Genomic DNA, 12,709 nt, shown 5'->3' on the forward strand with positions numbered 1-12,709 from the left:
ACCTCTGAGGCCCAGGCTCATTATCACTGGCCTTCATCGGGGGACCCTGGCTATTTGGACACTGTTGGTCCCCACAAGCTGACAGCATCCCAGAGCCCCGAGCTGGGGGAAGCAGGAGGAAAGGAAGGGCTGGCTCAGTGAGTCTCAATGGGGAAGTCAAACCCAGTGGGCAGAGTCTGTGAGCCCTGAGGAATCTGAGATCCTAGATGGCAGGACAGAGAGGGCCACAGGGAGAAGAACCGAGCTGGGCTCCCCTTGAGGATGGCACGCATGCTTGCACTTGGACCCACAGCAGCACCACCTCCTGAGCTGATGACATGTCAGGCTGGGCCCATGGGCCGGGTGGCTGCACTCACTTGCCCTGGTCTGGGGTCCGCTGCAGCATAGAGGACACCTTCAGCAGGGTGCTATGGTCCCGGAGCTGGGCCAGCACCTTGAGCAGCAGCACAATGGAGCGGTTCATGTGCCAGGCGAAGCTGCCCGGCCGGTCAATCTCATCCACGGGGATCCGCCAGATGCCCTGTGGGGTGGACGGGGCAGCGTGAGAGCAGGGTCGCTGCCACTGAACCTGTCCCATGTGTGTGGGGCGGCAAGGATGCGCGCATGGTTCCGCACCCCTCCTCTCTCCAAAGGCCGCATTGCACATGTTTACTCGATTAGCTCCCAGAAGCACGCAGGCCATGCCTAATCAAATGCCAGGCCTGGAGGAAGCCAGGGCCCACGTGTCTCTGCACAGGTGCTGACCTGGCATGGGACCAGGTCCTGGGGGGAACTGCTGGGTCAAAAGGGGCCACAGTGAGCTGTGGCAGCTGTTGCAGGCCAGATAGCCCCAAGCTGGCCCTGCACCCCCTTCAGCAGTGCCCAGAGACTGGCCAGCTGGCTGAAAACACCTGTAGTTCCCTGGGATGCCAGGTTCCCTCAACACACCTCTGTCCGGCACTTCGTTTTGGTCAGGACCCCCTCCACACATTCTGCCCATTCAACTCCACCATCTGATGGCTGAGCTGGGGCAGGACCGGCTCTGGGGAGCCCTACCACCATCTTCCCCAGGCCGTGCTTAGCCTGCTGCTGCACTGGGCACCCTGCCCATCGCAAGCCCCAAGGTCTGGTTCCCTGCGGTGTCCCCACACCAGCCATGCTGAGAGAAGGAAAGACCAGTGAAAAGAAGCTCACACTCTGAGCTGGCCTGAGGCTGCAGTGCTGTGTCTCCACGTCAAGCCCCCCTGGGCCCTGGCAGGCAACATCCTAGAGAAGTTCTTGCCCAGAATGGATGGGCACTGCTTCCCTCGGCCCACAGCCACTCAGGCTGGAGAGGAGCTCAGGGCCCTCAGGTCCGAGTCCCACAGCCTCCACTGTCACGGGGCTCACGCTGCACGCGGAGGGCCCACTGTGGGCTGGGCCACTGTGTGGAGGCCGACAGCCCCTCCAATCCTGCAGGACCAAGCAAGCACCAACTATGCCCTGTCTGAGGGCCCTGAAACTAGGGCCCAAGGCTGCCGCTCCTCCGGCACTAACACCGACGCCACATCTTCCAGTCCCACAGGTGTGGCTTCTGCAGCAGTTTGGGGAAAACCACCACTGGAGAGGACAAGGGATGGCCAATGTGACCCAGGTCCCCGACCCCAGGTGACAGCAGTGTCCGGGAAGGCACCATCTCTGTCATCTGCTAGGCTCAGCAGCATAAGATGAAGGGCTTGGCCCCCCGAAGCACTACAGGCATCACCGTGGTCCCTACCACAGTACACACAGGGACAGCAACAGTAATGCAGAGCATTTACCTATCTTCTTTTCCCCTTGGGAAGCAGGGGTGCCAAAATGAGCTGTAGTGTGTGCTGAGAAACTCCCTTGAGAATGCAGCGCTCCTCTCCCGGCACCAGGTGGGCTAGCCTGGGACTGTGGGGGTGCCTGACACTGCCAGCCTGCCAGGAATCGCCAGTGAAGACACTTACTGGATGACACCAAGGGGTCTTCCTGCCACCTTCCCCCATCACACGAAGGCACTGCCACCTGCTCATCTCACCCACTGGGGTCACCCACCCTGCCCTTCCTGCAGCCCTTTCCTGCATCCCAGGGGGCTGCTCCCAGCCGGGCACTGACTGGTGTGCCAATCACACAATCATGTATACTTCTAAGCACATGGCTGGCTGCACTTGCTTGCCGAGTAAGTGGGAAGCAGAGACCAGCGATGGGCAGTCTGCCCTCAGCCACACTGCTGGAGAGCAGCCCACCCAGCCATCCCACCACAGCGGAGGACTGAGCCTGCTAGCAAGCCCCTCCTTGGGCAGGGCTGGGTCACAGCCCCTAGGACAGATCCAGTTTGCACCACAAACTTGGAGGTTTGGCTTGGATCTTTTCACACCAAGCTCCCTCTAATTGCTTTCCTGTGTGGACTGGTGTTCACAGGTGTGATGTATCCTCTTACTGCAGAATGAATGGAAGGCAGATAAGTCCAGCAGGGTCCAGAGGAAATCAGAAGGGAACCAGCTACTCTAAGCCCTGGGGAGGTGCTTGCACGGCCGGCCTAAGGGTGCAGAGGCACAAGCTGGTAGGTGGCAGGCCAGCCAGCAACTTTACCTCTGTCCCCAGTGGGCAGGGTAGTACCACCCCAGCACACCCCCCCCCCACCCCAAGAGCTCAGAGCAGGAAGTCAACACCACTCTCCACTGCCCCTCTGGAGAGCTCTGAAGCCCAAGTGAACAGGAGCCACACACGGGAGGAAAGGGCACAGCCACATCCCACCCACAGCTGCAGAGGACCCTGTGCAGGTCCCTAGCCCATGGGAGCAGCCCTCAGCTCCTGGCTGGCAGAGAAGGTCACCGAGCCAGACTATAACCACGTGAATAATTCATGGAGCCCAGACTCTGGTCCAAGCACTTAATACAAGTTACCAAATGTCCCCTGCCGCCCTGAGAGCCAGGCATCCTCAGATTGCTCTTGAGGAAACCCAGCTTTAGCAGCTGAGCCCCCAGTGGGGTGGGAGTCCCTGGGAGCTAGTTAAACTGTTTCCAAGGGAGCTGAAGCTGGGTCAGTGGCATGCCGGTGTGCTGCTGGGCCAGCCTGTGCCATTGCCCATCAGTGTGCCATCCACTTACAGGGGGACTGGGAAGCAGGGCTGTGAGGTCACTGCAGTCTGGGCAGGTGGCTCCCCAGGGAGGGGACAGACAGCAGATACCTCCGCTGGCCTAGGCACTGCGCCAGGCTGTGAGGTCCATGGCACTCACTGTCTCCAGTAGACTGTGGTCTGGGGAGAGCTGCTTCCTGGAGGAACAGGCGCTCCCCATCCCCAGATTCCCAATTGGCTGGCCAGTCCTTGACTCCCCTAGTTACTCAGCCCTCAGCCAGGGCTCTGGAAGGCCTGCTGGGAACAGATGGGGCAGCACCCCCAGGCCTCAGCATCAGTCTCTGGGCCCTGCTGTGGGAGTGTCCCAGTCTTTCCAGAGTCCTAGGCCCCTCTCGCTGTCTCCTGCTGCCCCACCCTCAGGACTTGGATTGGCCCTTTCCCCACTCTGCTGTCTCTGGTCATGCCCATCGAGGCATTAGGCCCGGCTCACACAGCAGGGCAGAGAAGCCAGCACCCCTGGGAGCACTCAGAAAAGCCACAAAGGAGCCAGGCCTGGGTGCCCCATGGAGAAAGTGAGCAGGGAAGGGCAGCGGGGGCCCGAAGCTCTCTGGGGGAAGCTGCAGAAGCAGGCAGGTGGGGAGGTGACCCAGAAGGGCCTGTGTCTGCTTAGGGCACCCACACCTGTAGCATACAGAGGTTCACAGGCTAGGGTCAAATTGGAGCTACAGCTGTCGGCCTACACCACAGCTATGGCACCTCAGGATCCAAGCTGTGTCTGAGACCTACACCCCAACTCACGGCAACACCGGATCCTTAACTCACTGAGCAAGGCCAAGGATCAAACCCACCTCCTCATGGATATTAGGTTCATAAACTGCTGAGCCACAATGGGAACGCCTTTTTATCTTAATTTTTAACTTAATAACAGAGCACATATATTTTCTTCCAACATCAAAAGCTCCCTATCACTTACAAAAATGCCATCACATCACTATGCACATGCACCCTAATCCAGTCCCTTACTGGCGGGCATCTGGGGCTGAATCTTCAGGATCTTTAGGAAGAATACCAGCTGAATAGCACTCTCCACTGAGCCTCTCTCCCTCTTCTAGGGATGGACCCCCTCCCCTCAGCAGAGGTGTTCCTCACATAGAAGCAGGTGCTGTCTGGGAAGCAAGGCCTGGTGCCTGACCTAAGATGGCAGGGAGCACTCTATCCTCCTCAGTCCTCCCGGCACCAATGGGTCCTGCACCCACAGTGTGACAGGTGATCAAGGCCTCCCTCACTGCTCAGCCCAACATCCCCGTTCATGGTGAACACCATGCTTCAAGCATCCGAGGGAGAGCCTGCTTCCTGGGCAGAGGGAATCCTGCAGCCCCTTTTGGCACAAGTGTAGTGGTGACTCAGCGCTCCAAGCAGGCGAGGGCGGAGAGTCTGCTGGCATCCCAATCCTAGGACGGGGAGCTGAGGGCCGGCTGCCTTGCAGGCAGCTGGGGCTGGAAACCTTTGGCAGAGATGCAGGAGACCAGGGTCCTCTTTTCCCCAGAGAAGCCTAAAAACTCTCTGTTTCCAAGACAACCTTGGAGCTCCCAACCCCAAGCCAAGCAAGGAGTGGGTCCGTCTGTGGACTGTGAGGCCCTGAGTTCAGGAGCAGCGTTGGGGAGAAGAGCAGCACCCTCCACAGTCTTGGGAAGACAGATGCTACCCATAAACCCACACAAACCTCCCAAAGAGAGAGACCAATTGGAGAGGGGTGGGAAAGGGTGTGTAGAGCTGTGCCTGGTGCCCCTGAGTCCCAGGGCCAATGGCACTCACAAGGGCCTTCCCAGCTTCTCCAGCACATGACCCCACTTGCACCTCCCCTGGAGGGACTGGTTCCAGGGCACACAGCCAGCAGGGAGCTGGGACAACACCAGAACTCAGCCTACCCAGCTCTCCCTCCTCCCCTCTGCCTGCCCCCAAGTAAGGGGGCATCCCCCCTCCTATAGCTCGCCCATGGCTCCATTTCCTCCTGGAACTGCCCTGGGTAAGTCTGGAGGCCTTCGGGGCCAGGAGCAAGTTTTCACGTTGCCAACTCCCATACCTCCCGATGTCGCGCAGAGCTAAAAGCCCTGCACCTCCCACAGCAATGAGAGACACCGTCCTGCTCCAGACCTTAGGTTAAGGGCGCGCCAGGGGCGGCAAGTTAAACACCCCTGGGTGCAGGAAGTCAGTCCTGCAGCTTCCACTGCAAACCCATCAGGGGCGCCTCTCTGGCCGCAGGGTTGTGCAGGGGCCGCCAGGGGCGCCCTTGCCCTGCCCCCAGGAGCGGTCCAAGCTGGGCCGCGGAGGGCAAGGGATTCCCCGCGCCATGCACAGGTAATGAATCCCCAGCCAGGCAGGGGCTGGGGAAGCCAACAATTTGCCTGCAGCCAGCGCCCGCAGTTTTCCAGCCTCCGCTGCCAAATGAAACGTCGCACACCGGGTCCCCAGAACTGCCAGGCTGTCCGTCCCCTCCCCCTCCGGAGAAAAGCAGAAATAACAAACTAAGTGCCTGTAGGGAGCCCACCCGACCACTCTACCGCGGCCCCCGGCGCCCAGCCCCTCTGCCCCTCTCTCCACTCTGCGACGGGGCAAGGTCCGGCCCAGCTCCGGGCAGAGCAGGCCTGGCGCTCGCCAAGCCCTGGCACCCTCTTCCCGCCCCCGCACGGCCGCTATTTATAGCTGGGGAAGCACCGCGCGGGCCGCCGCTGCCCACCCGCCGGCCGGCTCACCATCCCCGGGAGCGGCCCGCGCAGCTCCCGGTCCGCGCCACCCGCCGCCAACTTGCTGGCTCGGCTCGGCGAGTGGCTTTCGCTTTCGCGCGCCCACTCGCGGCGCCGGCGGGTCGGCGAGGCTCGCCTGGGGCTCGCCGGCGGGCTTCTCTCGGGCCCCGCCCGCCCCTGCGCGCCGCCCACCTGGCGCTATGCGGGCGCCGCCGGGGGCAGGGGGCGCCGCGGCCCAGCAGCCGCCGACTTCCTCCGCCAGGCGCCCGAGAAACCGCGGCCCGCGGGCTTCCTGCTGCGCCAGGCGGGCCGGGGGCCGGGCGGGGGGCGGCTGTCGAGCCGGCCCGGAGGACTGAGCAAAGCTCGGAGAGCGGCGAGACGGCCGAGCGGAGAGAGGGAGGGTCGCAGCCCCGGCCCCGGGCAAGTTCCTACCCGCCGGCTACGCCGTGGCATCTGTGCACGGAGCTAGGGCGGGCGCCGGGCCATGGCGCGGAGGCTCGCTCGCTCGCTCACGGCGGGCCAGGGCGGGGCGGCAGGGCCGGACGGGGCGCGGGCGCTCGCTCGCTCGCTGCTTAGCCTGGAAGCGGGCCCAGCAGCATAACTGACTTTGCCGGCCAATCCTCGCGGGTTCCGGGCCGGACCGCCCGCGCGGCGGTGGTACCTGGGGGCACAGCCCTCACTGCGGGCAGCTGTGGGACCGGGGCATGAAGGGGCGTCCAGGAGTGCAGAGGACAAGGGCGCCAGCAGGGCTGTCGTCCCCCTGCACGCGTGTCCAGCCTCCTGGAGTTGTGTCCCAGGGCTCTCTGCCGGGCAGAGGTGTGGATGAGTGGGGCCTTGACGATCCAGAGGGGCTGTGGGAGCTGTCGACTTTCCCCGTACCATCCTTAGCGGGGAGGGCAGGGAAACTGATGTCTCCCCTAGGGGGCTTTGCAGTTGGGCAGTGAGGCCCAGCCAGAAGACCCTGGTTGGGGTGGGGGTGGGGCGGTGGGGCTGGCCAGGGAGGATCAGGACCATCATCCCCCTCAGATCTCTGCTGATGCCTGAAGAGGGCTGTGCCCATCTAAGATAAGGAATGGGCTCAGCAGGGATGCTCCCCCCGCCCCACCACCACAGTCCCAGTGAGGGAGCACAGGCTGCCCCAGAACTGGCCACAACTCCTGGTTGCTTCTTCTGCCTCTGCTGAGGAGAGAAGACCTAGCAAAGGCAGGGGTAGAGCTAGGTGAGAAGGCACTGCCCCAGCCCTGGCTGGGCACCATGCCCCATAGCCATTTCTCTCCTGCCAGCTTAATGCCTTGCTAACTGCCCTCCCCCCCGCCAAAACACCCAGAGGCAGCAGATCCAACTGGCCCCTATCCTGGGAACATCTCCCTAAGCCAGGCAGTTTCCACCTGTCCCACCCAGGCTTGCCACGTGCCCCAAGCCAAATTGGCCCAAGGCCAACCTTTAGCCGGATATGTCACTCTCTGCCCGCCCTGCCTCCAGAGGTACAGAGGCAGTGTCTCTCACCCCCTGGAGGATCAGGACTCTGCCAGGCACTGGAAGAGCCAGGTCTGGGCTCCCAGAGGTCACACACCTGCAGGGAGACAGGCCACCTTGAGGCCATGCCCACCTCAGGCTGGATCTCAGGGAGGTTCTCCAGCCACATGTCCTCAAGTCACAAGAGCAGCACACTGTCCACACTTGTGTTGTCACAACACCCACAGGGTCACACAGCAGTTAGGTCCAGTATAGCTGAAATCCACCCTCAGGCCTGGTTGGCTCCAGAGCAGGTGGGGACAACCAACCTCCCCCCACCCCTCCCCACTGTCCCCAAGTCTGGAGCAAATACAAAGGCTTACACCCTGCATGGCTCTCAATCTCACTGCATACCTGATCCTCTGTAAGGTCAGATCCAGGGAGGCTCAGCACACCCAGGCCAGGAAGAAACGGGGTGTGCTGAGAGCGTAGTTCCCTGGAAAACAGCACTTGTGTGCAGGGCCCCCACACAGAGCCTGACAGTGGGGTCTCACTGTCACAAGCAGAAGGCAGGCGTGTGGTGAGCGATGGGAGCTCAGGGGCTCTGGGGAGAGATGCCCTGGGCGAATGCCCAGGACCTCAGCCTCCTCCCAGCCCAAGCCATGTCCTGCAGCCCGAGCCATCAGTGCCAGCCTCTCCTGAGACCCAGGGGATGGGGATGGGCATCAGCACCTCTAGCTGACAGGCCATATAACAGGGAGGTGGGGCCCAGAGGATGCATGCAAGGAGCCCCCAGGGCTTCATGTGACAGTGGGGACCAGTAGGCCTGCCTGCACCAGAGCCTTGAGAATTATAGGGGCCTGAAAGAACCTTGTGCCCCTACCCCAGGACTTGTCACGACCCTATGCACGAATGCCCCTTGGGTCCTAATTGCCCACAAAGCACTTGGACATGCAGGACACCAGCCTGTGACACTGCCTGAGAGAAACAGTTCCTCACTCACAGGACCACACCTGAAGGCTCCTGCAGCACTGTGCCACCCTTACCTTGCTCCCTCAAGGCCAACAGGAGCTCCATGTGCAAGGATGGGCCAGTGTAACCTGTGAGTTGGCTGTTCTGGGTGAATCCTGGTGGTGGGAGTGTCCCTGGCCACCGGTCTGGGTGCTGAAGGGTGTGCTCCAGCCTTTCTCTAGAGTCACTCTTATCACTGGCGTGGTCACACTGAGTGCCCAGGGACTGCCTGAGCCTGCACAGGCTCCTGGGAGGAGGGATGTAGAGGTGGATGGAGGGCCTGGGCCGCAGATAGGCCCAGCATCTGAGAAGCTTATACCTCACAAGCCCCCTTGGGAACACACACCTGCTCTTTGCCTCACAGGCCCGCACCCCAGCAGGGTTGGCCCGGACCCAGAGATGGCTGCTGCCCAAGGAGCTGCCCAGGGAACCATGTGGCCTAATGTCCCCACATAGGCACCCCTCTCAAGACCCGAGCCATTGCAGACCTGCAGAGTGCTCCTGGTTCTTTGACCAGGACCCTACCCTGACCTGACCCCTGCCTTGCCCAGGCTGTCCAACATTGCCTCTTGGGTAGCAAAGATGCCTCGTGGAGTTAACAATCCAAATTCTCAGCACTGGAGCTTGGAGCTGCCAGCTAGCTTGGAGGAAGAGCCTTCCCTACTGTGGGACACTGGCTCTGTATGTCAGGTGCCTGGGCAACCTCTGCTATGGGAGTGCCAGCATCACAGTCCCACACCAGGCAGCTCTCTCTCCTTTCCCTGATGGCCGAGACAGAAATGTGCCTTTGTCCTCAGGCACACGGGCCCAGCTGCAGCCCCACATCACCCTCACTAGAGCCTCTGGCATGTGGAAATGGCTCGGACTGCGTGATGCAGCTGCAAAGTGTCCTTGGTTTCACTGAGCCCAGCTGTTTTGCCTGTTTGACCCATGAGTGAGGACCCCGGTGCAGAACAAGGACCTGCTAGGGAAATACAGGGGGCTGGGGGCAAGGGTTCCTATTCCTTGGTCTAGGGCGGCATCTACTTCAGCAAGGCAGGACAAGCACGCATGTCCCTGTTGTGCACACACCCCACCAGCACCTACTGAGAGGGCCTGCCCATGGCCCCAGTCACCATGAGGCAGAACTGGGGTCTCGGTCATGGATGCCAGGGCTCTCACGGGCAAGCATTGACACAACCGTGACCCACATCAGCTCAGCTGACTGGGCACTTCCAGCCCAGCTTGGGGCTCAAGGAGCAGAGCTGGCCACTGAGGAAAGTCAAGGATGGGTGGGGGACAGAGCAGCTTCAGAAAGTAGCAGCAAGTGTCTGGGCTGGGCGCTGAGGGACAGGGATCCCCCAACATGGTGGAGAGGCAGAGTGGAGGTCGGGGGAGCCTGGGACACCAGGGATGGCCAACAGGATGACTTGGAGAGTGAGGGGTGCTTCGTGTGTGCAATGGGGCTGCACATGGCCTTGGGGAGAGGGGATGCTGGGGTCTAGAAGATGGGCAGAGTGGGGGAGAGCCCAGCTCTGAAGCCCATGCGGTGACCTGGGGTTGGGGGTGTGTTTGGTGGGGCCCATAAGAGCCTCCTTGGAGTGAGAAGATGCTGCCCCTGGGCTCCTTCGAGCCCACCCCCCGTCAGGGCTGGAAATGAGCTGCCTGTCCAGGCTTCTAGAACAGCCCGCTCTTTAGAGGGCTGCTGAGCTCCTTTCATCTCAGGAGGGGAGCCTGCATCCAAGAAAAGCCACGTCTGACATGCACACTGAGAAACTAGGACAGCCCATCCATCATCTGACCCTTATGCCTATGAATGGCCTTATGGACTTGGGAGCATCTGCGCCTCCAGCTGGCTGGGCTGCAAGCGAGGCCATGTTTAGGCCACAAGTGGCAGCAGTGGCCATGGCCTGTGTCAAATAGCTTCCTTGTGTGACCCGCGCAGGGTCCTTGTGCAGGAAGGGGCCAGACTGGAAGGGCAGCGGTGATAAGGCACTGACTGCAGAACAGCTGACATCCCAGGCAGGACTGGTGCCTCCACTGGCCTTCGGACCCCAAGCAGCTCACACACACACATCCCACCTCCTCCAGGCTCATCCTGCAGGGCAGGGCTCAATCCCCAATCTGCAGAGTTTCCCCTAGACCAGAACAAGTTCAAGATGTGACTGGATGACAAGACCAAAGCACAGCACCCCTCCCCTCCCTAGAGCCCTGAGCAGCCTCTGCTACGGCCCGGGTCTCCCACCACGCTGAGAGGGAACATGACAAGGCCAGCCCGAGGACTGGGGCCACCATTCACAGCCCTACACCCACTGAGCTGTTGCCCAACTCACAGAGGAAGGCCGAAGTCCACATGCAGCCACTGCCATGTGTGTCCCATCGCTCCATGGCCAGAGCACACCCTCCCTGGATACCCCCTGTCCCCCGTCCCTTCTCAGTCCCATCCCCATGCTCCAAGTTACATGGCCTGCAGGAGGGCTGCGGCCTCCGAGCACTCGTTGTGTCCTGAACACAGCTGTGTCCTGTTTGCCCCATGGCTCCTCCTGCAGCCCTGGGCACCGGCCCCACCCTCTCCAGGCCTCCAGGGTGCCACCACACTGAATTTCCTGTTGTACTGATGCAAGACCGGCTCCACTCCCCACCTGTGAAGGGCTTGGACCAAGTGTGGCCTGAGACAAGTGGCCTGGGCTGAGCAGCCTGAGCCCAGGCTCCCCACCACTCCCCTGATTAGGGCTAGGTGGGCCCCTCTCTGGAAAGAAAGCCCACCACTGAGCTAATGGGGCCAGGAGGCCTTCCCCACAGCCCAGAGCTGGCCCTTACTTGTCCTTCCTGAACAAATTTGCCAACATCCCTGCACATGGGGGTGGGGGGTGGGGTGGCAGGACAAAATCTGAATCTGTCAGAAGATCCCTGGCACTTTCATCACCGTGGCTCAGTCTCCTGGTCTGGGGACTGAGATTCCAAGTCAAGCCCCTGCCTACTGCAGCCAACAAAAAGAAGAATCTGGGAGTTCCCACCGTGGCAGAGCAGAAAAGAATCCAACTAGGAACCATGAGGTTGTGGGTTCAATCTCTCGCCTTGCTCAGTGGGTTAAGGATCCGGCATTGCTGTGAGCTGTGGTGGAGGTCACAGATGCAGCTCGGATCTGGTGTTGCTGTGGCTGTGATGTAGGCCAGCAGCCGTAGCTCTGATTAGACCCCTAGCCTGGGAACCTCCATATGCCATGGGTGTGGCCCTAAAAAGCAAAAAAAAGAAGAATTTGAATCTGTACTGCCATGGTGATGGGCTGTGGTGATGGTCTGGGAGTTGGGAGGTTTCACCTGCTCTGCCACATCCTAATTTTAGATTTTATACATATTTAGAGATTAACATTTCAAAGTTTGTGTTTTTAATCAAACAAATTCCTGCACATCCTTCCCAACTTACACCAAGCCAAGTCACAGGTGTGTTCTTATTCACAAGGCCCCTCCCCCCAGCTCCCTCCTCCTCCTGCAGGGGCTTTCCTGGACCCTCTTGTGGACACAGCAGCCCTGGAGCACATGCAGTAATGGTCTCCTGCCAACCTCAATAACCTCATAAGGCAGATCTGGGCAGCCCCACTTGGCAGATGAAGAAACTGAGTCCCACCAATACTGCCCAGCTTGCCCAAAGCCATCAATCATAGGAGGGGCCAGGCATGCAGGGCATGGGGCTGGTCCGAGCAGAGCAGCAGAGCGGCAGAGCAAGGTGTAGGGAATGGGTGCCCCCCTGTGAGGCCTCTGCCTGCCCGGGTGAGGGAATCTTTGCTCCACCCCCGGGAGTGCTTGGTAGCCATAGCCTGTCACCATGGAAACCAGGCATGGGCTCCTGGAGCCTGCAGCTCTGGTTCGGATTTCATCAAAAGCAACTTGGTCAAACTTTCCAAATGGGAAAAGTGGAAAAAGAGAGAAATTCCCAGTCTGAAGCCACCCCAGAAAGACGGCCTGGCCATTGGGCTGGGGAAGCCTTGTCTGGACCAGCAGTGCTGGCCAAAGAGCCCGAAGCATCCCTAGGGCCTGTGCCCCTCCTTCCAGGGAGCCAGCGGGTGGCAGTGTAGCCAGGGCAGGTGGGCCCAGCCCTTCCTGTTTCATGTTTCCTGGTAGGGTGTGTGAGAAAGAGTTCTTTTGGAAAAAGGGTTGGAAAACCACTGACGTCATCCAGCTGGCCCATCTCTGGAGCCAGGGAAACTGAGGTCAGAAGGGACCAGGACCAGGAAGTCAACAGCAGGGCTGAACCCGAGGACAGGGCAGTGTCACCAGGACAGAGCAGGCTCACAGAAGGATCTGTGGAACCAGCTGACATGGGTGGGAGCCATGGCCTCCAACACTGAGGGCTCCCTGCCCACCCCCCAGCCCCGCCCACGGCCACCCAGCATCACACACAGAAAGAAGGGGCACCAGTAGGGCCAGAGTGTGACCTTCAACCCAGCACACCCAAACCC

The 12,709-nt window shown here is 60.8% G+C and overlaps 1 protein-coding gene across 18 annotated transcripts in view; it reads right to left on the reverse strand.

The window, feature by feature from the left end:
- The window catches only part of CABIN1 (calcineurin binding protein 1), a 101,528-nt gene that overhangs the window by 10,283 nt on the left and 78,536 nt on the right, over nt 1–12,709 (reverse strand). For all 18 annotated transcript variants that reach the window (XM_013983138.2, XM_021074231.1, XM_021074233.1 and 15 more), the window contains one exon: nt 357–520. In XM_013983138.2, the coding sequence (XP_013838592.1) occupies nt 357–520 (164 nt within the window). The remainder of the gene's footprint in view (nt 1–356; nt 521–12,709) is intronic.

Source organism: Sus scrofa, chromosome 14, assembly GCF_000003025.6.
Source record: "Sus scrofa isolate TJ Tabasco breed Duroc chromosome 14, Sscrofa11.1, whole genome shotgun sequence".
NCBI classification, from domain to species: domain Eukaryota; kingdom Metazoa; phylum Chordata; class Mammalia; order Artiodactyla; family Suidae; genus Sus; species Sus scrofa.